Source organism: Centropristis striata, chromosome 8 (genome assembly GCF_030273125.1).
Source record: "Centropristis striata isolate RG_2023a ecotype Rhode Island chromosome 8, C.striata_1.0, whole genome shotgun sequence".
Lineage (NCBI taxonomy): Eukaryota > Metazoa > Chordata > Actinopteri > Perciformes > Serranidae > Centropristis > Centropristis striata.
Window position 1 is genome coordinate 8,600,378 of NC_081524.1, and position 22,883 is coordinate 8,623,260.

The window sequence follows — 22,883 nt, forward strand, 5'->3', positions numbered from 1 at the left end:
ATTAATCAATAAAATAAAATTGTTAGGTGAAGAACTTCTTTTAAGGCAATGACACTCAAACCTAAAATGCAATTCTATTTAAATGTTTTTACTAAGACCTGTCCTTACTTGTGAGTTCAATGGTGCGATTAAATGAATTTACTTCTTGGTGTTGTTTGTCTTTGACACTTCACTGCATCAACATTTCTTTTGAGGCATTCGATCTAAAGACACGTGGGTTAGTTTTTTCTGTAAAAAGCCACATTCAGCAACTGTGGTTGTGAACCAGGCCATCTGCAGAGCTGCAGCCATGTCTTCACAGCAGAAGGTTAATGATAAGAAAATGCATCCTATGCTAAACACATGTACAGATGCAATCCCACATATAGAGTGTACAATGCAAAAATGTCACATAGAAACGTTTAGATCAAACATATGCATTGAGTTAACTGCAGAGATCCCCAGAGAAATAGTAGTTTTACTAATTTAAAAGGATATGCAGGCATTATGCATTCAGAGAAGTAATCAATACATGTGAATATTCACATACATGCACAAATGCTACACTATGCATTTAAATGTTAATTTCCCCAATATCCTTCTTGTATAATTCACATTAAATGTGTGATTACATATTTCTTAAAGATTGCTAAAAAAATATGTCTATATGTATATAGGCTATGCGAGCGCAGCACCCAACAGCCAACCAAATATTTGCATTTCCAATACCCAGAAGATTTTTTCCAGGATCCTGATTGGTCAAACATAACCTTGGAGGTGTGTTCAACAAGGAAACTCAAGAGGAACCACTCCATATAAACCAGGGTTGCAGGTGAAGTCCATCATCAACAGGATCACACAGCAACCATGAGGTCTCTGGTTTTCGTTCTGCTCATCGGAGCTGCTTGTAAGCATAAATATTTCTGCTTGTGTTCATTAGATCTAATCAATGAATTTAAAAAACGATCACTTGGTTGCTCACAATTGTGCCTCTTATGCGTTTTCAGTTGCCCTGGAGGACGACAAGATCGTCGGAGGCTATGAGTGCAAGCCCTACTCCCAGCCCCATCAGGTGTCCCTGAACTCTGGATACCACTTCTGTGGTGGCTCCCTGGTCAACGAGAACTGGGTTGTGTCTGCTGCTCACTGCTACAAGTCGTATGTAACATGTCATATTATAAAGACAAGAATGAATCCGCTCTCAAAGGTATCATGAAATTTCAGCAACCACTAATACTCTGCTTCCTCTCCAGCCGTGTTGAGGTGCGTCTTGGAGAGCACAACATCAGGGTCACAGAGGGAAACGAGCAGTTCATCAGCTCCTCCCGCGTCATCCGCCACCCCAGGTACAGCTCCTACAACATCAACAATGACATCATGCTGATCAAGCTGAGCAAGCCCGCCACCATCAACGATTTCGTGAAGCCCGTGGCTCTGCCAACCAGCTGTGCCCCCGCTGGCACCATGTGCAAAGTCTCCGGCTGGGGCAACACCATGAGCTCCAGTGAGTGACATCTACATTATGACTAGCTCAGAGTCACAATGTGTTTCAGGGCAGACACTTTTTATTTGTGTTAATCTAAACCTTTTCCAACCACTCTTTGTTTTACACATTGTAGCTGCTGACAAGAACAAGCTCCAGTGCCTGGACATCCCCATCCTGTCTTTCGAGGACTGTGACAACTCCTACCCTGGCCAGATCACCGACGCCATGTTCTGCGCTGGATACCTGGAGGGAGGCAAGGACTCTTGCCAGGTATGCAACAAGAGGACTCTGCAAGGGTCTTGATTATTGACCAGTGCATCTTAGTTGCAAACTGAGAATATTGGGAATTTTCTTCACATATACATTTATTCTCTCTCTCTCAGGGTGACTCCGGTGGCCCCGTTGTCTGCAACGGTGAGCTGCAGGGTGTTGTGTCCTGGGGCTACGGATGTGCTGAGAGGGACCACCCCGGTGTCTACGCCAAGGTAAACTCACAATATCTCATCATAAAACATTGTAAAGTTTGAAGTTAAACTTTGTAAAATTGAAATAACCCATGTGCATGCCCAGTTACTGGCTGCCAATCTAACAAATCTTATTCTGTCTCTATTCACAGGTCTGCCTCTTCAACGATTGGCTGGAGACTACCATGGCCCAGTACTAAGTCTGATCCTGCGATCACCATCTTACTCTGCTGCCTTTATTCCATCATTCTGACTCCACTATTGTTGAGTTTTGAACAAAGGGTGGCCATTTTCCATCTAAGTTAATAAATTTTGACATCTTGAATTTCAAATGACGTTTCTCTCCATTTGTTGCCCGTGTCTTTCTATAGCACACAATCTAAAAAAACATCATGATCATCCACAGAATGCTTTACTCAAGGCCGTCTCATTGATCAGCACTAGAGCTGTCAGGCAATGTACCCATGAGTACATGAATCTAACAGCATGTGAAACTTTACTGACAACCCTAACATAAAAACTGAATATATTGCATAAAGAACTGAGACAATACAGAACATGGTGGATTCTAAATCCTTCTAAACACTGTTTGGATTTTGAATGTTCAGACTTCATTTGTTCTGGTTAATCTTCCACAAATATTCATGTGTTTCATACATATTTACTGTGCGAGCTGCTCCACTATAACACCTAAAGCTGAATGTACTTAAACTTTACCAAACAACAGATCTGCACTGATCTTTTACCAATATATCAGGGTAGTTTACTTTGTGATTGTACAGATATTTCTGCAGATGTTTTGATTGTTATAGTCAAGTATGCTTCTTTCTCTTGATATTGATACTTTATGCTTTTCTATAGAGCAAGACAGATATATTAGTCGGTAGATAATATTGGCCGATATTGGACTATTACCGACATATCTGTATCTATCAGTATTGGCATTAATCCTGTCTAATATGCACAGATATGAAAACTTCTCCTCCTGAACATATGATGTAAAGTTTGGGGTGAGTTAGAAATCATCATGTAGTTTGACCAACAACAATCTTTAATAATGTATAATAATGTTAAATATACTTTTAAAAGGTTATTTGCTATGAAAGCACTCCTCTGAGTTTCTTTGCAGAGTCATATTGGTGCAAAATCCACATGGAAAATTTCTATTTTCATTCTAACATTTTTTAAAAATCACTATATCAGAGATTTTATAACTTTCAACATCAAAAAAATATACAAGTAATGATTCTCTTGACAACCTTTATCATTTCATTGTAATAATGTCATAAAAACATCACCAGATTACTTTTAAGTAGGGGTGGGGCAACGCATCGACGTAATCAACCCACGTAGATACGTCAATTCACTTAATGTACGTTGATGTGTCGCAGAGAAAGTAAGAGGGCCATCAGAGAGCAAACTGAGGTGGAAAAACCTCGACAAAGACCATCCAAAGTGTAGGAGTATTTTGTGCAGAGACCAAACAACATGGTGCTTTGCACATTTTGAAAATTAGAAACGGCATATCACAGCAGTAAATCAGCAATGCATGAGTACGTGAGGCGGAAGTCTCCACCCAAACGTAATATATATTATGAGTATTTTGATTTTATTCTTCAGAGATTTTATGCACCTGGAATCATCCATCAACTTTGCCAGAATCCTGTTCATCGATTTCAGTTCAGCTTTCAACACCATCCAGCGATATCAGATAATCAGGAAACCCCACCACCTCAGCATCCCTCCACTCCTCATCCACTGGGTCCACAGTTTCCTCAGCCACAGACCACAGACGGTCAGAGTGGGCACATCTTTATCCTCCACCATCATCACCAACACAGGAGCCCCACAAGGTTGTGTCCTGAGCCCGTTTCTGTTCACACTCTACACTAACGACTGCACCAGCTCCTCACCTGTCACTACATATATCAAATACTCCGACGACACCACCATACTTGCACTCCTTAAAGACAATAACTCTGCTCTAAGATATCAGGACTCCATCTCCCACTTCTCACAATGGTGCATAAACAATTTCCTCTAACTTAATGTCAAGAAAACAAAAGAACTGATCATCAACACCTCCAGCACCCACAGCTCAGCACACAACCTCACCCATAACCCCACTGTGATTATTGGTGAATCCGTGGAAATCGCGGAGTCCGTCAACTACCTCGGACTCATCCTGGACAATAAACTGAACTTTGATCATCACACCACAGGCACACACTACAGCTGCCAACAAAGATTCTCTGCCATCCGCAAACTCAAAGCACTCTCTGTAGCCCCCCAACTTCTGTTATTACTTTACAAAGGCATAGTTCAACCCATCATCCTCTACTGTTCAACCTGCTTCTTTAACATGTTAACTACCTCAAACAGGAACACGCTAGCACACATTACACATCACGCCTCCAAAATCATTGGTCTCCCTACCCCAAACCTCTCTGATCTCAACAACACAGCCATAGCACACAGAGCTTTTTGCATAGCACACGACCCCAGCCCCCCCCTAAACTCATCATTTGTGCTGTTACCATCTGGCCGCAGATACAGGACTCATGCCTGTAAACTTGCTCACTACAGCAGAAGTTTTTTACCTTCTGCTGTTTCAGCTTTAAACAAAGCACCCCAGTAACCACCGGAGGGGGTGCTATGCTGGAGGGTTAAATGTGATAAATGTGGTGGATTAAGTGTATATTTTTGTTGTGCTGTGGTGTCTTTATGTATCCTGTGTCTATGTGTATATATATGTTCGAAGTACATGTACAGGCTGCAAAAACAAATTTCCTCAAAAGGACAATAAAGTATCTATCTATGCAGAAATGTGAAACCAGTTAACACAAATATTCATATTAATATTATATATTTTGATGCAGAAAGAATGTAATTGTTACAATAATTTCTGTGAAAAGAATAGTTAAGTGTTAATTAAATTGCACAATTTTAACAGCTAGATGTTCTGTTCTGTTGTTACTGGTAATAAAAGTGACTTGAATTTTTGCTGTTGTATTGCTAAATGTAGATTGCATTACATTCCTTTCAGTTCAATGGAACACACTCTTGCATTATTTTTTTTTGGAGGGACTTTATATTGAAGTGTAAACCACAGATTACCAGTTAAGACAGTTGGCAAATAATACCCTGCAGTGTATACTTTGCTTTTCATATTCGTTTGTTTTAAGAGAAGATTACTGAATATAATATTGTAAGTTTGTGACATTTTTTAAAGTAAATTTGTTGTTATATTCATTGAAAAAATAATCGACAGATTATCAATGAAAGAAAAATGTTAGGTGAAGCCCTACTTTTAAGACAATGAAACTCAAACCTAAAATGCAATTCCATTTAAATGTTTTACTAAGACCTATCTTTACATGTATGCATCAACATGACTTTTGAGTTGTTCTAAGACACGTGGGTTAGTTTTTTTCTGTAAAAAGCCACATTCAGCAACTGTGGTTGTGAACCAGGCCATCTGCACAACTGCAGCCACGTCTTCACAGCAGAAATCCACCCAGAGCAAGGTTCATGATAAGAAAATGCATCCTATGCTAAACACATGTACAGATGCAATCCCACATATAGAGTGTACAATGCAAAAATGTCACATGGAAACGTTTAGATCAAACATATGCATCGAGTTAACTGCAGAGATACCCAGAGAAATAGTAGTTTTACTAATTTAAATGGATAAGCAGGCATTATGCATTCAGAGAAGTAATCAATACATGTGAATATTCACATACATGCACAAATGCTACACTAGCATTTAAATGTTCATTTCCCTAATATCCTTCTTGTATAATTCACATTAAATGTGTGATTACATATTTCTTAAAGATTGCTAAAAAAATATGTCTATATGTATATAGGCTATGCGAGCGCAGCACCCAACAGCCAACCAAATATTTGCATTTCCAATACCCAGAAGATTTTTTCCAGGATCCTGATTGGTCAAACATAACCTTGGAGGTGTGTTCAACAAGGCAACTCGAGAGGAACCACTCCATATAAACCAGGGTTGCAGGTGAAGTCCATCATCAACAGGATCACACAGCAACCATGAGGTCTCTGGTCTTCGTTCTGCTCATCGGAGCTGCTTGTAAGCATAAATATTTCTGCTTGTGTTCATTAGTTCTAATCAATGAATTTAAAAAACTATCACTTGGTTGCTCACAATTTGGCCTCTTGTGCGTTTTCAGTTGCCCTGGAGGACGACAAGATCGTCGGAGGCTATGAGTGCAAGCCCTACTCCCAGCCCCATCAGGTGTCCCTGAACTCTGGATACCACTTCTGTGGTGGCTCCCTGGTCAACGAGAACTGGGTTGTGTCTGCTGCTCACTGCTACAAGTCGTATGTAACATGTCATATTATAAAGACAAGAATTAATCTGCTCTCAAAGGTATCATGAAACTCAGGAACCACTAATCCTCTCTCTCTTCTCCAGCCGTGTTGAGGTGCGTCTTGGAGAGCACAACATCAGGGTCACTGAGGGAAACGAGCAGTTCATCAGCTCCTCCCGCGTCATCCGCCACCCCAGGTACAGCTCCTACAACATCAACAATGACATCATGCTGATCAAGCTGAGCAAGCCCGCCACCATCAACGATTTCGTGAAGCCCGTGGCTCTGCCCACCAGCTGTGCCCCCGCTGGCACCATGTGCAAAGTCTCCGGCTGGGGCAACACCATGAGCTCCAGTGAGTGACATCTATATTATAACTAGTTACAAAATGTTTCAGGGCAGACACGTTTTATTTGGATTATTCTAAACCTTTTCCAACCACTCTTTGTTTTACACACTGTAGCTGCTGACAAGAACAAGCTCCAGTGCCTGGACATCCCCATCCTGTCTTTCGAGGACTGTGACAACTCCTACCCTGGCCAGATCACCGACGCCATGTTCTGCGCTGGATACCTGGAGGGAGGCAAGGACTCTTGCCAGGTATGCAACAAGAGGACTCTGCAAGGGTCTTTATCATTGACCAGCACATCTTAGTTGCAAACTGAGAATATTGGGAATTTTCTTCACATATACATTTATTCTCTCTCTCTCAGGGTGACTCCGGTGGCCCCGTCGTCTGCAACGGTGAGCTGCAGGGTGTTGTGTCCTGGGGCTACGGATGTGCTGAGAGGGACCACCCCGGTGTCTACGCCAAGGTAAACTCACAATATCTCCTCATAAAACATTGTAAAGTTTGAAGTTTAACTTTGTTAAATTGAAATAACCCATTGTGCACGACAATCTAACAAATCTTATTCTGTCTCTATTCACAGGTCTGCCTCTTCAACGATTGGCTGGAGACTACCATGGCCCAGTACTAAGTCTGATCCTGCGATCACCATCTTACTCTGCTGCCTTTATTCCATCATTCTGACTCTACTATTGTTGAGTTTTGAACAAAGGGTGGCCATTTTCCATCTAAGTTAATAAATTTTGACATCTTGAATTTCAAATGACGTTTCTCTCCATTTGTTGCCCGTGTCTTTCTATAGCACACAATCTAAAAAAACATCATGATCATCCACAGAATGCTTTACTCAAGGCCGTCTCATTGATCAGCACTAGAGCTGTCAGGCAATGTACCCATGAGTACATGAATCTAACAGCATGTGAAACTTTACTGACAACCCTAACATAAAAACTGAATATATTGCATAAAGAACTGAGACAGTACAGAACATGGTGGATTCTAAATCCTTCTAAACACTATTTGGATTTTGAATGTTCAGACTTCATTTGTTCTGGTTAATCTTCCACAAATATTCATGTGTTTCATACATATTTACTGTGTGAGCTGCTCCACTATAACACCTAAAGCTGAATGTACTCATGGAGGACTTAAACTTTACCAAACAACAGATCTGCAATGATCTTTTACCAATATATCAGGGTAGTTTACTTTGTGATTGTACAGATATTTCTGCAGATGTTTTGATTGTTATAGTCAAGTATGCTTCTTTCTCTTGATATTGATACTTTATGCTTTTCTATAGAGCAAGACAGATATATCAGTCGGTAGATAATATTGGCCGATATTGGACTATTACCGACATATCTATATCTATTCGTATTGGCATTAATCCTGTCTAATATGCACAGATATGAAAACTTCTCCTACTGAACATATGATGTAAAGTTTGGGGTGAGTTAGAAATCATCATGTAGTTTGACCAGCAACAATCTTTAACTAGAAAATTTCGGGGGCTACTGCCGCTGTGTGTACACTATGATGAGATTCTTCAGAGATTTAAAACTATGCCCTTTAACCTCAAAGTGTGTGTGTTTGTTTGTTTTTACTCTTCCTGTAAGTCGCTTTGGATAAAAGCGTCTGCTAAATGTAAATGTAAATGTGTGTGTGTGTGTGTGTGTGTGTGTGTGTGTGTGTGTAATTAAAATCACATAAAGTTACTGTGTGTGTGTGTGTGTGTGTGTGTGTGTGTGTGTGTGCGTGCGTGCGTGCGTGTGTTTGAAGCATGTGTATGCATGTGTGAGGAGTGTGCGTGCTTACGCGCATGTGTGTGTGTGTGTGTGTGTGTGTGTATCTGTAACTGTAATCACATCAAAGATCAAAGGCAATCAGATCAAAGCAATCAACAGAATTAACTGGCACCTGTTCCGCCATACTGACAGCTGAGGTGGACAGACTGAAATTTCTGGTCTCGAACAGAAAGCATTTTTGGCAAAACCATAATACCTATTATTGATCCGACTTCACTTTGAGCGTCCTGAGTTCTTCCTGAACGTCTACATATGTTTTTTTTAAAGAAAAATAAAAAAATAGCTTTGTTAGAGCGATCTAAATAAACTTTTTTTTTTTTTCCTTTTTCCGAAATCTTCCTGCGTTTTTAATATGGGAGCCAATGAGGCTGTTGGTGGTGTTGGTGGATCATCTCTGCGTCGTACGCCCAAACTATAACTCTGACAGCTTTACCAGAGGATTGTGAGTGAGAAGACAAATTTTCCTACGTTTCTATGTATAAATTATTTCTGTAGAGTGGAATTTGCGGCCTGGAGCGCAGTTTTAAAATGTATTTTTTTTACAGTTTTACCTCTCCCTCTACACTCTGAGCGATGACATCACACACTCTGACACGAACATTCCGTGCAATACACACCCATTATAATCTCAGAATTTCTCCAAAAATGATCATGGTCATTGAACAGGGATTGATAAAAAACTATATGACCTATCGAAACGTGGATTAATACACCGATACACAAGACTTGTGTCTACTGTTTAAAGTTTAAATGGAGTCTCTAGTTGAAAGAAGTAGACATTTAAAAATCTCCAATGATTGTTCTTTTTCGCTCATTTTTTGTCGGCCGTCCCATTCATTTCAATGCAAAATTTTGAGCAGTTTTTCGCGACTTACGTCACACAATATGTAATCACACGACTTACGTCGCGAAAAATTCGTATTCTGTAGAGAAAAGTAATAGCACACCGATCCCAATCAAACCGCACGTTTTGATATATAATTTGTCCTGCAACTCTTTAAGTTGTAGGACTAGTAGCGGGACGAAATTGCGTCCGGAAGAGGAATAAGAAGAAATCCACAGTATAACTGGTCCCTACAGCTATTGCTGTATGGGACCAGTGCTCGGTGCGATTGCCCCGAGGCCCTAATAATGTATAATAATGTTAAATATACTTTGAAAAGGTTATTGCTTTGAAAGCACTCCTCTGAGTTTCTTTGCAGAGTCATATTGGTGCAAAATCCACATGGAAAATTTCTATTTTCATTCTAACATTTTTTAAAAATCACTATAACCGAGATTTTATAACTTTCAACATCAAAAAAATATTCAAGTAATGATTTTCTTGACAACCTTTATCATTTCATTGTAACAATGTCATAAAAACATCACCAGATTACTTTTAAGTAGGGGTGGGGCAACGCATCGACGTAATCAACCCACGTAGATACGTCAATTCACTTAATGTACGTTGATGTGTCGCAGAGAAAGTAAGAGGGCCATCAGAGAGCAAACTGAGGTGGAGAAACCTTGACAAAGAGCATCCAAAGTGTAGGACTATTTTGTGCAGAGACCAAACAACATGGTGCTTTGCACATTTTGAAAATTAGAAACGGCATATCACAGCAGTAAGACAGCAATGCATGAGTATGTGAGGCGGAAGTCTCCACCCAAACGTAATATATATTATGAGTATTTTGATTTTATTCTTCAGAGATTTTATGCACCTGGAATCATCCATCAACTTTGCCAGAATCCTGTTCATCGATTTCAGTTCAGCTTTCAACACCATCCAGCGATATCAGATAATCAGGAAACCCCACCACCTCAGCATCCCTCCACTCCTCATCCCCTGGGTCCACAGTTTCCTCAGCCACAGACCACAGACGGTCAGAGTGGGCACATCTTCATCCTCCACCATCATCACCAACACAGGAGCCCCACAAGGTTGTGTCCTGAGCCCGTTTCTGTTCACCCTCTACACTAACGACTGCACCAGCTCCTCACCTGTCACTACATATATCAAATACTCCAACGACACTGCCATACTTGCACCCCTTAAGACAATAACTCTGCTCTAAGCTATCAGGACTCCACCTCCCACTTCTCACAATGGTGCATAAACAATTTCCTCTAACTTAATGTCAAGAAAACAAAAGAACTGATCATCAACGACTCCAGCACCCACAGCTCAGCACACAACCTCACCCATAACCCCACTGTGATTATTGGTGAATCCGTGGAAATCATGGAGTCCATCAACTACCTCGGACTCATCCTGGACAATAAACTGAACTTTGATCATCACACCACAGACACACACTACAGCTGCCAACAAAGATTCTCTGCCATCCGCAAATTTAAAGCACTCTCTGTAGCCCCCCAACTTCTGTTATTACTTTACAAAGGCATAGTTCAACCCATCATCCCTTACTGTTCAACCTGCTTCTTTAACATGTTAACTACCTCAAACAGGAACACGCTAGCACGCATTACACATCACGCCTCCAAAATCATTGGTCTCCCTACCCCAAACCTCTCTGATCTCAACAACACAGCCATAGCACACAGAGCTTTTAGCATAGCACATGAAAAAAGCCACATTCAGCAACTGTGGTTGTGAACCAGGCCATCTGTAGAGCTGCAGCCATGTCTTCACAGCACAAATACATCCAGAGCAAGGTTCATGATAAGAAAATGCATCCTATGCTAAACACATGTACAGATGCAATCCCACATATAGAGTGTACAATGCAAAAATGTCACATGGAAACGTTTATATCAAACATATGCATCGAGTTTACTGCAGAGATACCCAGAGAAATAGTAGTTTTACTAATTTAAAAGGATATGCAGGCATTATGCATTCAGAGAAGTAATCAATTCATGTGAATATTCACATACATTTCTTAAAGATTTCTAAAAAAAAAAAAAACACCCTATTTAGGCTATGCGAGCTCAGCACCCAACAGCCAACCAAATATTTGCATTTCCAATACCCAGAAGATTTTTTCCAGGATCCTGATTGGTCAAAAATAACCTTGGAGGTGTGTTCAACAAGGAAACTCGAGAGGAACCGCTCCATATAAACCAGGGCTGCAGGTGAAGTCCATCATCAACAGGATCACACAGCAACCATGAGGTCTCTGGTCTTCGTTCTGCTCATCGGAGCTGCTTGTAAGCATAAATATTTCTGCTTGTGTTCAGTAATTCTAATCAATGAATTAAAAAAAACTATCACTTGGTTGCTCATAATTGTGCCTCTTATGCGTTTTCAGTTGCCCTGGAGGACGACAAGATCGTCGGAGGCTATGAGTGCACACCCTACTCCCAGCCCCATCAGGTGTCCCTGAACTCTGGATACCACTTCTGTGGTGGCTCCCTGGTCAACGAGAACTGGGTTGTGTCTGCTGCTCACTGCTACAAGTCGTATGTCACATGTTATATTATAAAGACAAGAATTAATCTGCTCTCAAAGGTATCATGAAACTCAGCAACCACTAATCCTCTGCTTCCTCTCCAGCCGTGTTGAGGTGCGTCTTGGAGAGCACAACATCAGGGTCACTGAGGGAAACGAGCAGTTCATCAGCTCCTCCCGCGTCATCCGCCACCCCAGGTACAGCTCCTACAACATCAACAATGACATCATGCTGATCAAGCTGAGCAAGCCCGCCACCCTCAACGATTTCGTGAAGCCTGTGGCTCTGCCCACCAGCTGTGCCCCCGCTGGCACCATGTGCAAAGTCTCCGGCTGGGGCAACACCATGAGCTCCAGTGAGTGACATCTACATTATGACTAGCTCAGAGTCACAATGTGTTTCAGGGCAGACACATTTTATTTGTGTTATTCTAAACCTTTTCCAACCACTCTTTGTTTTACACACTGTAGCTGCTGACAAGAACAAGCTCCAGTGCCTGGACATCCCCATCCTGTCTTTCGAGGACTGTGACAACTCCTACCCTGGCCAGATCACCGACGCCATGTTCTGCGCTGGATACCTGGAGGGAGGCAAGGACTCTTGCCAGGTATGCAACAAGAGGACTCTGCAAGGGTCTTTATCATTTACCAGCACATCTTAGTTGCAAACTGAGAATATTGGGAATTTTCTTCACTTATTCTCTCTGTCTCTCTCAGGGTGACTCTGGTGGCCCCGTTGTCTGCAACGGTGAGCTGCAGGGTGTTGTGTCCTGGGGCTACGGATGTGCTGAGAGGGACCACCCCGGTGTCTACGCCAAGGTAAACTCACAATATCTCTTCATAATAAACTTTAGAATTTAAATTGAAAATATCCCATTGTGCATGCCCAGTTACTGGCTGCCAACCTAACAAATCTTATTCTGTCTCTATTCACAGGTCTGCCTCTTCAACGATTGGCTGGAGACTACCATGGCCAAGTACTAAGTCTGATCCTGCGATCACCATCTTACTCTGCAGACTCTACTATTGTTGAGTTTTGAACAAAAGGTGGCCATCTTCCATCTAAGTCAATAAAGTTTTGACATCTTGAATTTCAAATGATGTTTCCCTCCATTTTTTGCCTGTGTCTTTATAGTGGTATCCTTAACACAATACTTAACAATGCAACAATGTAATTTTTCAAAACCTGTTTACTGCTTTCAGGATACAGTAGAAACAGGGCAATAACTTCTTATGGTGCATCTACTATAAATACTGCAATTTGGCATCCAAAATGTTGAAGTGTCAAACAAACAATAGTGTCAAATGAATGTTTTTCAAAAAAAACAAAAAGGCCTTGCACAAACAAACAGGAAATCTGATAAAGAACGTTGATTAATTGATCCATACATTTTACTTTAATGGTATTAACACTACAGCTAGAGCTGGGTGATAAAACAATAGAGATAAATATCGCGAAATAACTTTTCCTCAATAGAATGTAACTCATGGTCGATTTAATTTCGATAGAACTAATTCCATACATGTTCTGACAGACAACACGAACGGCCAATGATAATGAGCATAGCGCGTGTGGAGGGTGGAGTTACAGCCACGTCAAGTTTGGTTGAGAGCGTAGGAGAAGCTGCTGGCACAACACACATGTTAATGTTTTGGGTTACTGAATCTTTACAAAGGAAAGTATGCAGTGAGGTAAATTTTAGATATTATTTTGTATTTATACCCACTTTTTTTATTTGGAACTGAACAAATAATTTATTTTGTGTTCTGTAAAACTTAGTTTTAGATTTTAGAAATATAGAACTAAGATTTTTCTTTATTATCTATTTATTTATTTATTTATTTATTTGCAATTGACTAAATAATTTAGTTGACCATTTTGTTTGTGTTCTCTTGTAAAACTTGCAGCTTCTGACTGGTCAGAATGAATATTTTAGTTTGTTATATATGCCCATTATATATATTTGAAATACAGTACATTTATCATGTCCAGCTTGTGACAGAAAATAAATAATATTTAAATCAAAAGGAACCTTGTGATATCTTCACATCTCACCTAGGACTAGCAAGAACCCTTTAAACTCAACAGAAATAATGATTTGATTTATATCGTGATATATATATTGATATCGACTGATATGAAAAAAAAATATTGAGATAAGATTTTTTTCCATATCGCCCAGCACTAACTACAGCTAATGTTAAAATTGGTTCAAATGACTCATGTGAACACAACACCAAAAGCAGAATCTGCAGCACCTGTTCTTTATACACATTACAACTGTGGCTAAATGTTGGCACTACCTCTGTGCCCACCATTTCTTTGTCACCATTGTTGGGTGCTTTTTAAATGTGTTGTTTTATGATGCATTCTGATTTGCAAGATAATAATAACCTTATAATAGCCTATGAATAATTTTCTATTCATTTAAAACAGAATTACCTAAACCCTTGTCAAATATAATCAGCTCTGCAAACAGGCCATTACTGTGAGAGAATCCCGTCAAGTTAGGCCAATTTATTTATAAAGCAAACAACACCCCTGCAGAGGAATGAAATAGGTAAACTGATAAAGAAATGCAATAGAGAAAATAACAGCACTGTCATTTTCTTCATAATTGTAGGAGAATATGACCAAATAAATCACTTCACAGATAGACATCTAAAGTTGAGATAAAGCTGATAAAAATAAAGAGTATGATATCCTTTGTCTTAAAATGTGCCAAATGTAATCATATAAGAGAAGAGCACATTATGTGATTGTACTTCATAGACTTGTACTTCATAGACTTGGCCAAACTAAGTAAGAAGATCCCACTGAATGTGACAAAATATACTCTTTGGCAAGCTGTATTTTACTGTTGCCTTTAACTGTTGAATGTGCCACCAGTGCCGACTGAAACTGCATAACAATATTTTCATTCCTTGAGGCATTTTCAATTTTTCAAATAATTATTTTATACACTATCTGTGTATATTGAATCTCTTCTGTTGATGTGTGGACAAAGTTTCTGTTGCGTACCATTTGTAATGTATAATTTGTCTTTGTATATTTGTAATAGAGGTGTGCTTGATTTGTAACTTTGCTACCTTCTTGGCTGGGTCAACTTAGATGTTTTATGTCATTTGGTTTTATATGATAACATAAAGGTTAAATTTTTATTATTTTTATTTCTGTTGCATTTATATCTAAATCTAATGGCTTTTTTATTTACAGTATTTTGTCTTTTTCTGGGTAACTGTAATGGGTTGAACAAAGTGAAAGAGAGAGAGTTAATGTATACATTCTGAAGTAGTTGCTCTGTATAGGAGCGCTTTCCCTGCAGTTTTTATTTGCGAAGGCCAGAGCCACTCAGTGAGTCAATCTGTGAGAGAGGCTCCACCTGGCACTGCATCTAGAGCCGAGTCAAGGTCAGGATGCTGATTACAACCTGGACATAACATACTGTACTATACTCAAACCAGGCTACTGCAACAACAGATCAAACTAAAATAATATAGGTTCAAGGCACATTTTTGTGCCTTGAAGCTATATTTACTTTACAATTTGCTTCTCATTCACACAAAAATTCATACAATGATGGTTCACGCCACTGGCCTGCCCGTCAGGAGGAACTTGGGCTTCAGTGTCTTGCTCAAGGACACTTTAACATGCAGACAGGAGGAGCTGGCAATCAAAATGACAAGTTTGCAATTAACGGATGACCCACTCTACCTCTTCCTGAGCACAGTATGGCAAAGTTTTCACATCAGCACTATTTGAAGATTTTGATTGGTCAGTAACACCCAGGGCGTGCCTCAACAGTTGGCACAGCTTCAAGCAGTCAATAAAAACCAGCATGGTTCAAGGAAAATCTTTGCATCTCCATGTGGCATCAACCGATCATGAGGTCTCTCGTCTTTGCTCTGCTCCTTGGAGCTGTGTGTGAGTATAAGCCACATTATAACATTTATAGTAACTGTATCATGGCTTTCAGATTGTGGATTCATTATCTGCCAAAAAACACGACCCAGAAAAACACCAAAAGGGGATACAAAATGTTAGCCATTTGTAGAATAACATGTTTGTACAGATACTATTAATTATTTTGCAGAGTTACACATTTTTCATTTTTTTTCCAGTTGCCACAGAGGATGACAAAATAGTTGGAGGGAAGGAGTGTGTTCCTCACTCTCAGCCCCATCAAGTGTCTCTGAACTCCGGCTACCACTTCTGTGGTGGCTCCCTGGTCAACGAAAACTGGGTGGTGTCTGCTGCTCACTGCTACAAATCGTGGGTGCTCCTTAAACATCATATCCTAAATAACAAAAAGCACTTATCCCTGTTGTTCTCCATTCTGTCCGTCTCACTCATAACTTGTCCCTCTCTTACAGCAAAATGGACATTGTCCTTGGGGATCACAACCGTTGGTGGCTGGATGGCAATGAACAGATCATTGCTGCCGAACGTGTGATTCCTCATCCCAACTACGAGTCCTGGATTGTTAACAACGACATCATGCTGATCAAGCTGAGCGAACCTGCCATCATCAACGACTATGTGAAGCCTGTGGCTCTGCCCACTAGTTGTGCCCCTGCTGGCATCACATGCACAGTCTCTGGATGGGGTGTGACCATGAGCTCCGGTGAGTAACAAACACTGTCTTCATACAGGGCTTCTGTTATTCACTCTACATTTGTTCATCTAGGGTTGTCAAAAGTATTGATACTCAAAAAAGTATCTATACTAAAACGTTGTATCTGGATACAATACTCATTTTCAAAAGTATTGAGTATCTGAAGCTTGTTATCATAGTTGCAGTTTCTTTTTGCACAACTGTTTTTTATTATAAATATTCAACCTGCGATTCTGTTAATTTTTACATGTTGCATTTTTCTTGTTGATAAAAATATTTCTGTTAAATTTTGGGGTCTTTGTTTTTATCCTTGTGGTATCGAAAATGGTATCAAGTATCGAATATTTTCCTGAGTATCGGTATCGAGTTGAAAATTTTAGTATTGTGACAACCCTATGTTCATCATTCATTTGTTATTGTGTCTCTGGGTATGCACCGCTACAGCTGCTGATAGTAACAAGCTGCAGTGTCTGGAAATCCCCATCCTGTCTGATGAGGACTGTGATCAATCCTACCCCGGCATGATCACTGAGGCCATGTTCTGTGCTGGATACACTGAGGGAGGCAAAGACTCCTGCCAGGTATGCATCTCTGCTGTTGCAAAATGCAAAATGTATTTGTGACTTGTTTCGTATACTCAGCACTTCATATACTTTAAACTGATATGCTCTCCCACTCTCAGGGTGACTCTGGTGGTCCCGTTGTGTGTGACGGTGAGCTGCAGGGTGTTGTGTCCTGGGGCTTTGGGTGTGCAGAGAAAAACCACCCTGGTGTCTACGCCAAGGTAAAAAAAAATAAAAAAGAAGAAGAAGCTTCTTCACAGTAATTTATTTCTCTTCTATGACACAAAAATATTCTTACCGCCTGCTGTGACATAACATTTTCGATATGCCTTTTCCATTTATGTTTCCCTCTCTCTTGCATCAGACCTGCATTTTCACAGACTGGCTTCAGAGCACCATGGCCACTTACTGAATCCAGTCCAATCACACCTCTGTTACAGCTGTTTCTACACTGCAAAATCCTGTGTCAATGAGACTCTGACCACTGTAAAGGAGATTGAAATAAAACATGTACCAACTACAGTTTAAGTCTTTGCTTTTTGTTTGTATCTGTCTTTCTGATCTGCCTGGAAAATGCGGTGAAATGAGAGGGAAAAGATTTGCCTTATACTGTAATATTTAAAAAATCATTTTAGGTTAAAAGAATTTGTGGAGCGGCAACTAGCCTTCGATGTACTGATGCAATACCAGATAATTATGTTAAGTTATTCATGAATATCAAGTGCACAATGATTAAAAGAAGCAGTCTTTCGCAATAAAAAAAACTTGGATCTTAGGCTCCCACCAACAGTGCTCATTAAATATGTATTACAAAAGAAAATCAATCAAGTAAGAGAAAAAGAGAATTTAAAACATAGTGTTAATTTAACTATAGGGCTGAAATGTGAATCAAATATAAAATAAAGTAATGTAGATTTATGTAGACAGTATTTGCAAATGAATAAACTGAATATAAACAGGAATGTAGTAAATTGATGTGCATAAGGATAAGTAATATATTTATATGCACAGAGAGGTGTAAAAAGTTTGTTTAGAAAAGTAAACAAAGTATGATTAAATCACATCCAATAATGGGCTCAGGAGCTCAAGATGGCCTGTGGGATGTGGTTATTTTCAATTTGACATAACTTAATGATACATTTCACATTTCCCACACTGGGCACATAGCTGTTCTCCTCCTCCCTGTTTGTATGCGCTGTCAGTTTGGATAGCCATGTTTGCCGCATTTTACCGCATTGTCCTGCTGCTTTCATGCTTGGCAATCCTCTCAGAAAGATGCTTCAGTTCCTGAAAGTCTGTTCTCGACCGGGTACAGTCCAGAATCTAAATAAACACACGCAGAGCTAAACGAAGCGACTTCGATGACAAGCTAGCAGCTAGCCATTTTATTTCTGGAGAACCGGCGGTTTGGTAATTTAATATATATTTAATATATTATATTGTTAGAACAATATCCCGCGGCGAATGGGCACATAGGTGTTTAATCTTACGTTTCTCGTCAAAAGACATAATTTAAAATAAGCGTCGGAGACGATAATCCACCTTCTTGTTCACGTTAACCACTTAAGAAACAACAACGTTCCGCCTCAAAACAGCCAATCAAGTTGTAGCTAGGCAACAGGTAATACCACTTTGAGCATGCGCATTGTTGTTTTCCCACACTCGGGGCACTTGACATTCCAGCAATTACGGTAATTAAGATTTTTCTAAGCTGTTGTATTAGTCAATGATCTTAGACTGTAAAACTATTATAAATAGTCTAGCGTCAATATATGAGGTTTTATGTCATGCATTAATTTAGAATAAGAGTCATTTCTTAATAACTCTGTACCACTGCTGCCAGCAGGTGGGACTTGCCCCCAAAGGACCAGTCGCCAGCAATTATTGTAATAAATTAAGGATATGCATTTATAAAAGACAAAAAATAGGTCAAACAGAACTAAAGTATAAAGGAATTATATGTATATTTATGTCTTATGATGAACAATTTCAAATAATAAATAGTCAGAAATAAGTCTGTAAAATGGGAAAATACTGGAAAAAAATACAAAAATACAGTTAAAACAGTTATATTGCAATGCTTTGTATGGGCTATAAAATGTAAATCCACTCTAATAAAGTCACATAGACATACAGACATACAAATGTCGCGTGTCACTATTTTTTAAGAATCAGAACAACAACAATCTTAATATTTTTGTCTGTGTTTCATGGTGTTCATTGTGTCTGGTTGTAGTGAGTTTAGCGGAACTGACGCTCCCCAGTTGTGTGATCAAGTCGGACACATTTGACGCCGCACCACCAATGTCAAAGCCTGCAAACTTCACATTGGCTTCACTGACCTCAGGATTTGTTATTATATTCGTGTAACAGCTCTGTTAGGTCTACAAAGGGCTGTTATAAGGGATTATACGGCTCACTCGTGTTCTGTTTGTGTAATTTGCTGTCCCGTGTGTTTGTTGCGGACTCTCGCAGGCGAATCTAACCGGACAAGATGCGCCTCACGTTGCAAATGTTGATCTCCCACGGCCGGGTGGCCCGGAGGATGGGTCTGGGTCCGAAGTCCCGATTAGACATGCTGCGGAATATTCTGACAGGACTAGTCCGACACGAGAGGATAGAAACCACGACGGGCCGAGCAGATGAAGTCCAATTCTACGCCGAAAAGGTGACGATGACCTGGTGGCGCTGTTAGCAAGCTAACATAGCAGCTCCCTGAACTAATGCCACAGTATTTAACCTGTTCTGTTTAGCCGATTGAAAACAATATAAAAATTTTATAAAATAATTATTTAGGCTGGGGTTTTTTTGTTTGTTTTTTGCTGTGAAGGATCAATATATCGTCACCCTGTTAAAATAATCGCCTAACTATTTTTTTCAAATTTTGCAGGAAACAAAAAACTTCACTAAAAGTGTAACACGTGACATTTATTGATCATTTCACTCAAAAAGGATGTAACAAAGGATGGCTATTGGCATAGTAATAACACTGTGTGTAAATTATGTAACTTAAGAGAAATAAATGACTTAGGCAATTTTTTGAACATGCCTTTGTGACTTAAGCAAGATATGGTAAGACTTTATTTTGAAGGTGTCTACATAAGAGTCACACAAGCCTGTCAGAAACATGACAAGTATCATGAGCATTAATGTTACTTCAAAGTGTCATTAATGTTCATGACACATCCCATGTCATGTTTTTGACAGGCTCATGTCACTCTTATGAAGACACCTTCAAAATAAAGTGTTACCATATCTAGCTTAAGTCACAAAGGCATGTTCAAAAAATTGCCTAGGTCACATTTTATTTTGACTTAGGCATAATAAATCTACTTAAGTCACACACTTGACATAGGCCATTATCTTAAAGGGGTAAAATCACATGATCTGATCAACTGAGGATGTAGGCGATTTTACCATAGGTGGCCGGCATCATGAGGAGATGATTTAGCCAAAAAAACAAACAATTTTGACAAAAAATGACTTAGGCGATCATTTTAACAGTGTGACGATGTACAGTTGTTTTAATAATGGAAGAAAATTTATTTTTAGTTATGTTATTTCCATAAAACCCTGGACTGATTTCCTGTTAAGATGGTAGTGATAGATGATAGTTATTGATGTGCAAATTATAATAAATAAGTTAAAAAACTAAAATAAATGCATATTATTAACTGTAACAAAATATGCTTGCCTAGGCATGTTTTAAAAGAAGCAATGGCAATTAATGTCCTGTTTTTCAGTTCTCAAAATGGTTAAAATAAAAACTAAAAACAATACAAACAAAATACAAACTAATATATAACATCTGACTATTTATATAAAAATATATATTTTTAGAAAATAAGTATGGCATGATGAACCATCACAAACTTAATTATCTTTGACTATGATTTTTGTTATTCATAACTAATAATTCATTATTTCGTTATTTTGTTTGAACTTTGAGAGCCGAATGTAATCATCATCTGCCTATATTAAAATTTGTTTTCTTGTTTTGTTTCTTCCAGCTGATTGATTACGCCAAAAAGGGAGACACTGATGAGAAGGCGATGAAAATGGCCAGTTTTTGGCTGACGGTACGTGTCTGCACCTGTTCAAGCCGAGTCACTCTGACTGTAAAACAGGTCATGTGATGTTGTTGTTATAGCCCGAGTGTTTCTTCTTCCCTTCAGGAAAAAGATCTGGTCCCGAAGCTCTTCAAGGTCCTTGCTCCACGGTTTGAGCCTTACTCCCGAAATTACACGCGGATGGCACGCATCCCAAACAGAAATAACCTGGACAGGGCAAAGATGGCCGTCCTGGAATACAAAGGCAACCCCTTCCCGCCTCTCTATCCTGTGCAAAAAAAGAATGAACTGACACTCATCAACCAGCTGCTCAAAGCCTACAGAGAAGACATGGCAAAACAGTCAGCTGCAGAAGCTTAATTAAAACCTTGCTGGTGTTGGCTCAGTGATAGTGGAAGCTGAAGGATGATGGTGGCGTGCTGAAATGCTTCTGAAGAGCCCTTTGCAGATGCTGCAGATTGTGGCTTAAAGACACTTAATTTGTTCATCAAAAAAAAGCTCCAGTGTGACGTGAGGCAAAGCCAAGACTGTGTCTGTAAAAGGACAATTATGAATGATTATGTATTAATAAATACAGAAGCAAGAAATGTCACTTTCTTTTCTGTGAACATGATTTGGCAAACACAACAGCAACACACAGGGAACAAATGCTGGTTTGGTACTCATGAAAATGTCACATCGTAATTAGTGAGACTTCCATGTCTATTCAGATTCTAAAGCAAGTCTAGGTGCTATAGAACTACAGGGAAAGTATCAAAATGCCCAATCTGCAGAGAAATGCGAACATCCCATATTAAAAAACGATGCCGTCAGGACATCCTTAAGGTTGTGATGTCCCAACTATACTATATGTAGAAACAAAGTGCCGTTACAGTCATTTCCAAGCTGCCATGATGGTGCAGAGAAGCCGAGAGATCGGATGGAGAAGACTAGGAAACACTTACCAGTCAGAGCTGACTGGGCTTTTCCTGGGAGAGAGGCTTAAAGAGGCTGGTGCTAAAACAGCATTTCAGACAGAAGGTGAATACATGTGCAATCACAATTACAAAAAAGATGGGACGCTGTGTAAAACAAAAACAGTTTGAGCATTAGATAACTTGTGTTTGTACTGTAAGTGAATATAAGCCACGAAGAATTATCAAATCGTTATGTTCCATTTCTATAATGTTTTTACAGCGTCCCAACATTTCTGGACTCAGGGTTCAGACATTCATTCATTCGTTAACCTTAACCGCTTATCCAAACTCTGTTAATGGGGCACTGGGGCCGGTCCCAGCTGACACCGGGTGAGAGGTGGGGTACATCCTGGACAGGTCTCCAGACTAACAATGTGCAGACACAAAGAGACAGACAACCATTCACGCTCTCATTCACTTCTATGGGCAATTTGGAGTCAGGATTCAGACAGACATAGGAAAAATTATGTGTTACTTAACTTGTTAACTGTAAACATGTTGTGGTAGTAATCCAATATACAAGTATGGACCTGAAAGTTATCATTATGTCCCCAGAAGCATTCATTCATTAATTCATTATCCTTTACCGCTTATCCAAATTCTGTTCACGCGAGGCTGGAGCCGATCCCAGCTGACATTGGGTGAGAGGCGGCGTACACTCTGGACAGCTCAACAGACTAACACAGTGCAGACACATAGAGACAGACACCCATTCACGCTCTCATTCACTCCTACGGGCAATTTGGAGTCAGGGTTCAGACAGACAGGAAAAATGATGTGTTTTTTAATTTCAAAGCATGAAACATGTTGCAGTAGAAATCCAGTATAAAGATATGAACCTGAAAATTA

At 39.7% G+C, this 22,883-nt stretch overlaps 5 protein-coding genes across 5 annotated transcripts; all 5 read left to right on the forward strand.

Annotated features, from left to right (window-relative positions):
- Positions 1-846: 846 nt before the first annotated feature.
- On the forward strand, positions 847-2,261 carry LOC131975946 (trypsin-2). The gene is made up of 6 exons (XM_059338784.1): positions 847-886; positions 987-1,137; positions 1,233-1,483; positions 1,599-1,735; positions 1,849-1,950; positions 2,082-2,261. Exons 1-6 carry the CDS (start codon positions 847-849, stop codon positions 2,127-2,129), a joined length of 729 nt encoding a protein of 242 aa, XP_059194767.1. The 3' UTR covers positions 2,130-2,261.
- A 4,127-nt stretch (positions 2,262-6,388) lies between these two features.
- Positions 6,389-12,939, forward strand: LOC131975954 (trypsin-2-like). Its single transcript, XM_059338792.1, has 5 exons — positions 6,389-6,630; positions 6,739-6,875; positions 6,989-7,090; positions 7,208-7,337; positions 12,877-12,939. Exons 1-4 carry the CDS (start codon positions 6,504-6,506, stop codon positions 7,253-7,255), a joined length of 414 nt encoding a protein of 137 aa, XP_059194775.1. The 5' UTR covers positions 6,389-6,503; the 3' UTR covers positions 7,256-7,337; positions 12,877-12,939.
- On the forward strand, positions 11,425-12,899 carry LOC131975951 (trypsin-2-like). Its single transcript, XM_059338788.1, has 6 exons — positions 11,425-11,588; positions 11,690-11,840; positions 11,935-12,185; positions 12,301-12,437; positions 12,547-12,648; positions 12,766-12,899. Exons 1-6 carry the CDS (start codon positions 11,549-11,551, stop codon positions 12,811-12,813), a joined length of 729 nt encoding a protein of 242 aa, XP_059194771.1. The 5' UTR covers positions 11,425-11,548; the 3' UTR covers positions 12,814-12,899.
- Positions 12,940-15,969: 3,030 nt separating the features above from the next.
- On the forward strand, positions 15,970-17,405 carry LOC131975952 (trypsin-1-like). Its single transcript, XM_059338789.1, has 4 exons — positions 15,970-16,102; positions 16,204-16,454; positions 16,890-17,026; positions 17,128-17,405. The coding sequence occupies exons 2-4, from the start codon at positions 16,208-16,210 to the stop codon at positions 17,269-17,271; spliced, it is 528 nt and encodes a 175-aa protein (XP_059194772.1). The 5' UTR covers positions 15,970-16,102; positions 16,204-16,207; the 3' UTR covers positions 17,272-17,405.
- Positions 17,406-19,275: 1,870 nt separating this feature from the next.
- On the forward strand, positions 19,276-21,665 carry mrpl17 (mitochondrial ribosomal protein L17). Its single transcript, XM_059338791.1, has 3 exons — positions 19,276-19,676; positions 21,019-21,087; positions 21,184-21,665. Exons 1-3 carry the CDS (start codon positions 19,503-19,505, stop codon positions 21,436-21,438), a joined length of 498 nt encoding a protein of 165 aa, XP_059194774.1. The 5' UTR covers positions 19,276-19,502; the 3' UTR covers positions 21,439-21,665.
- The last annotated feature ends 1,218 nt before the right edge of the window (positions 21,666-22,883 follow it).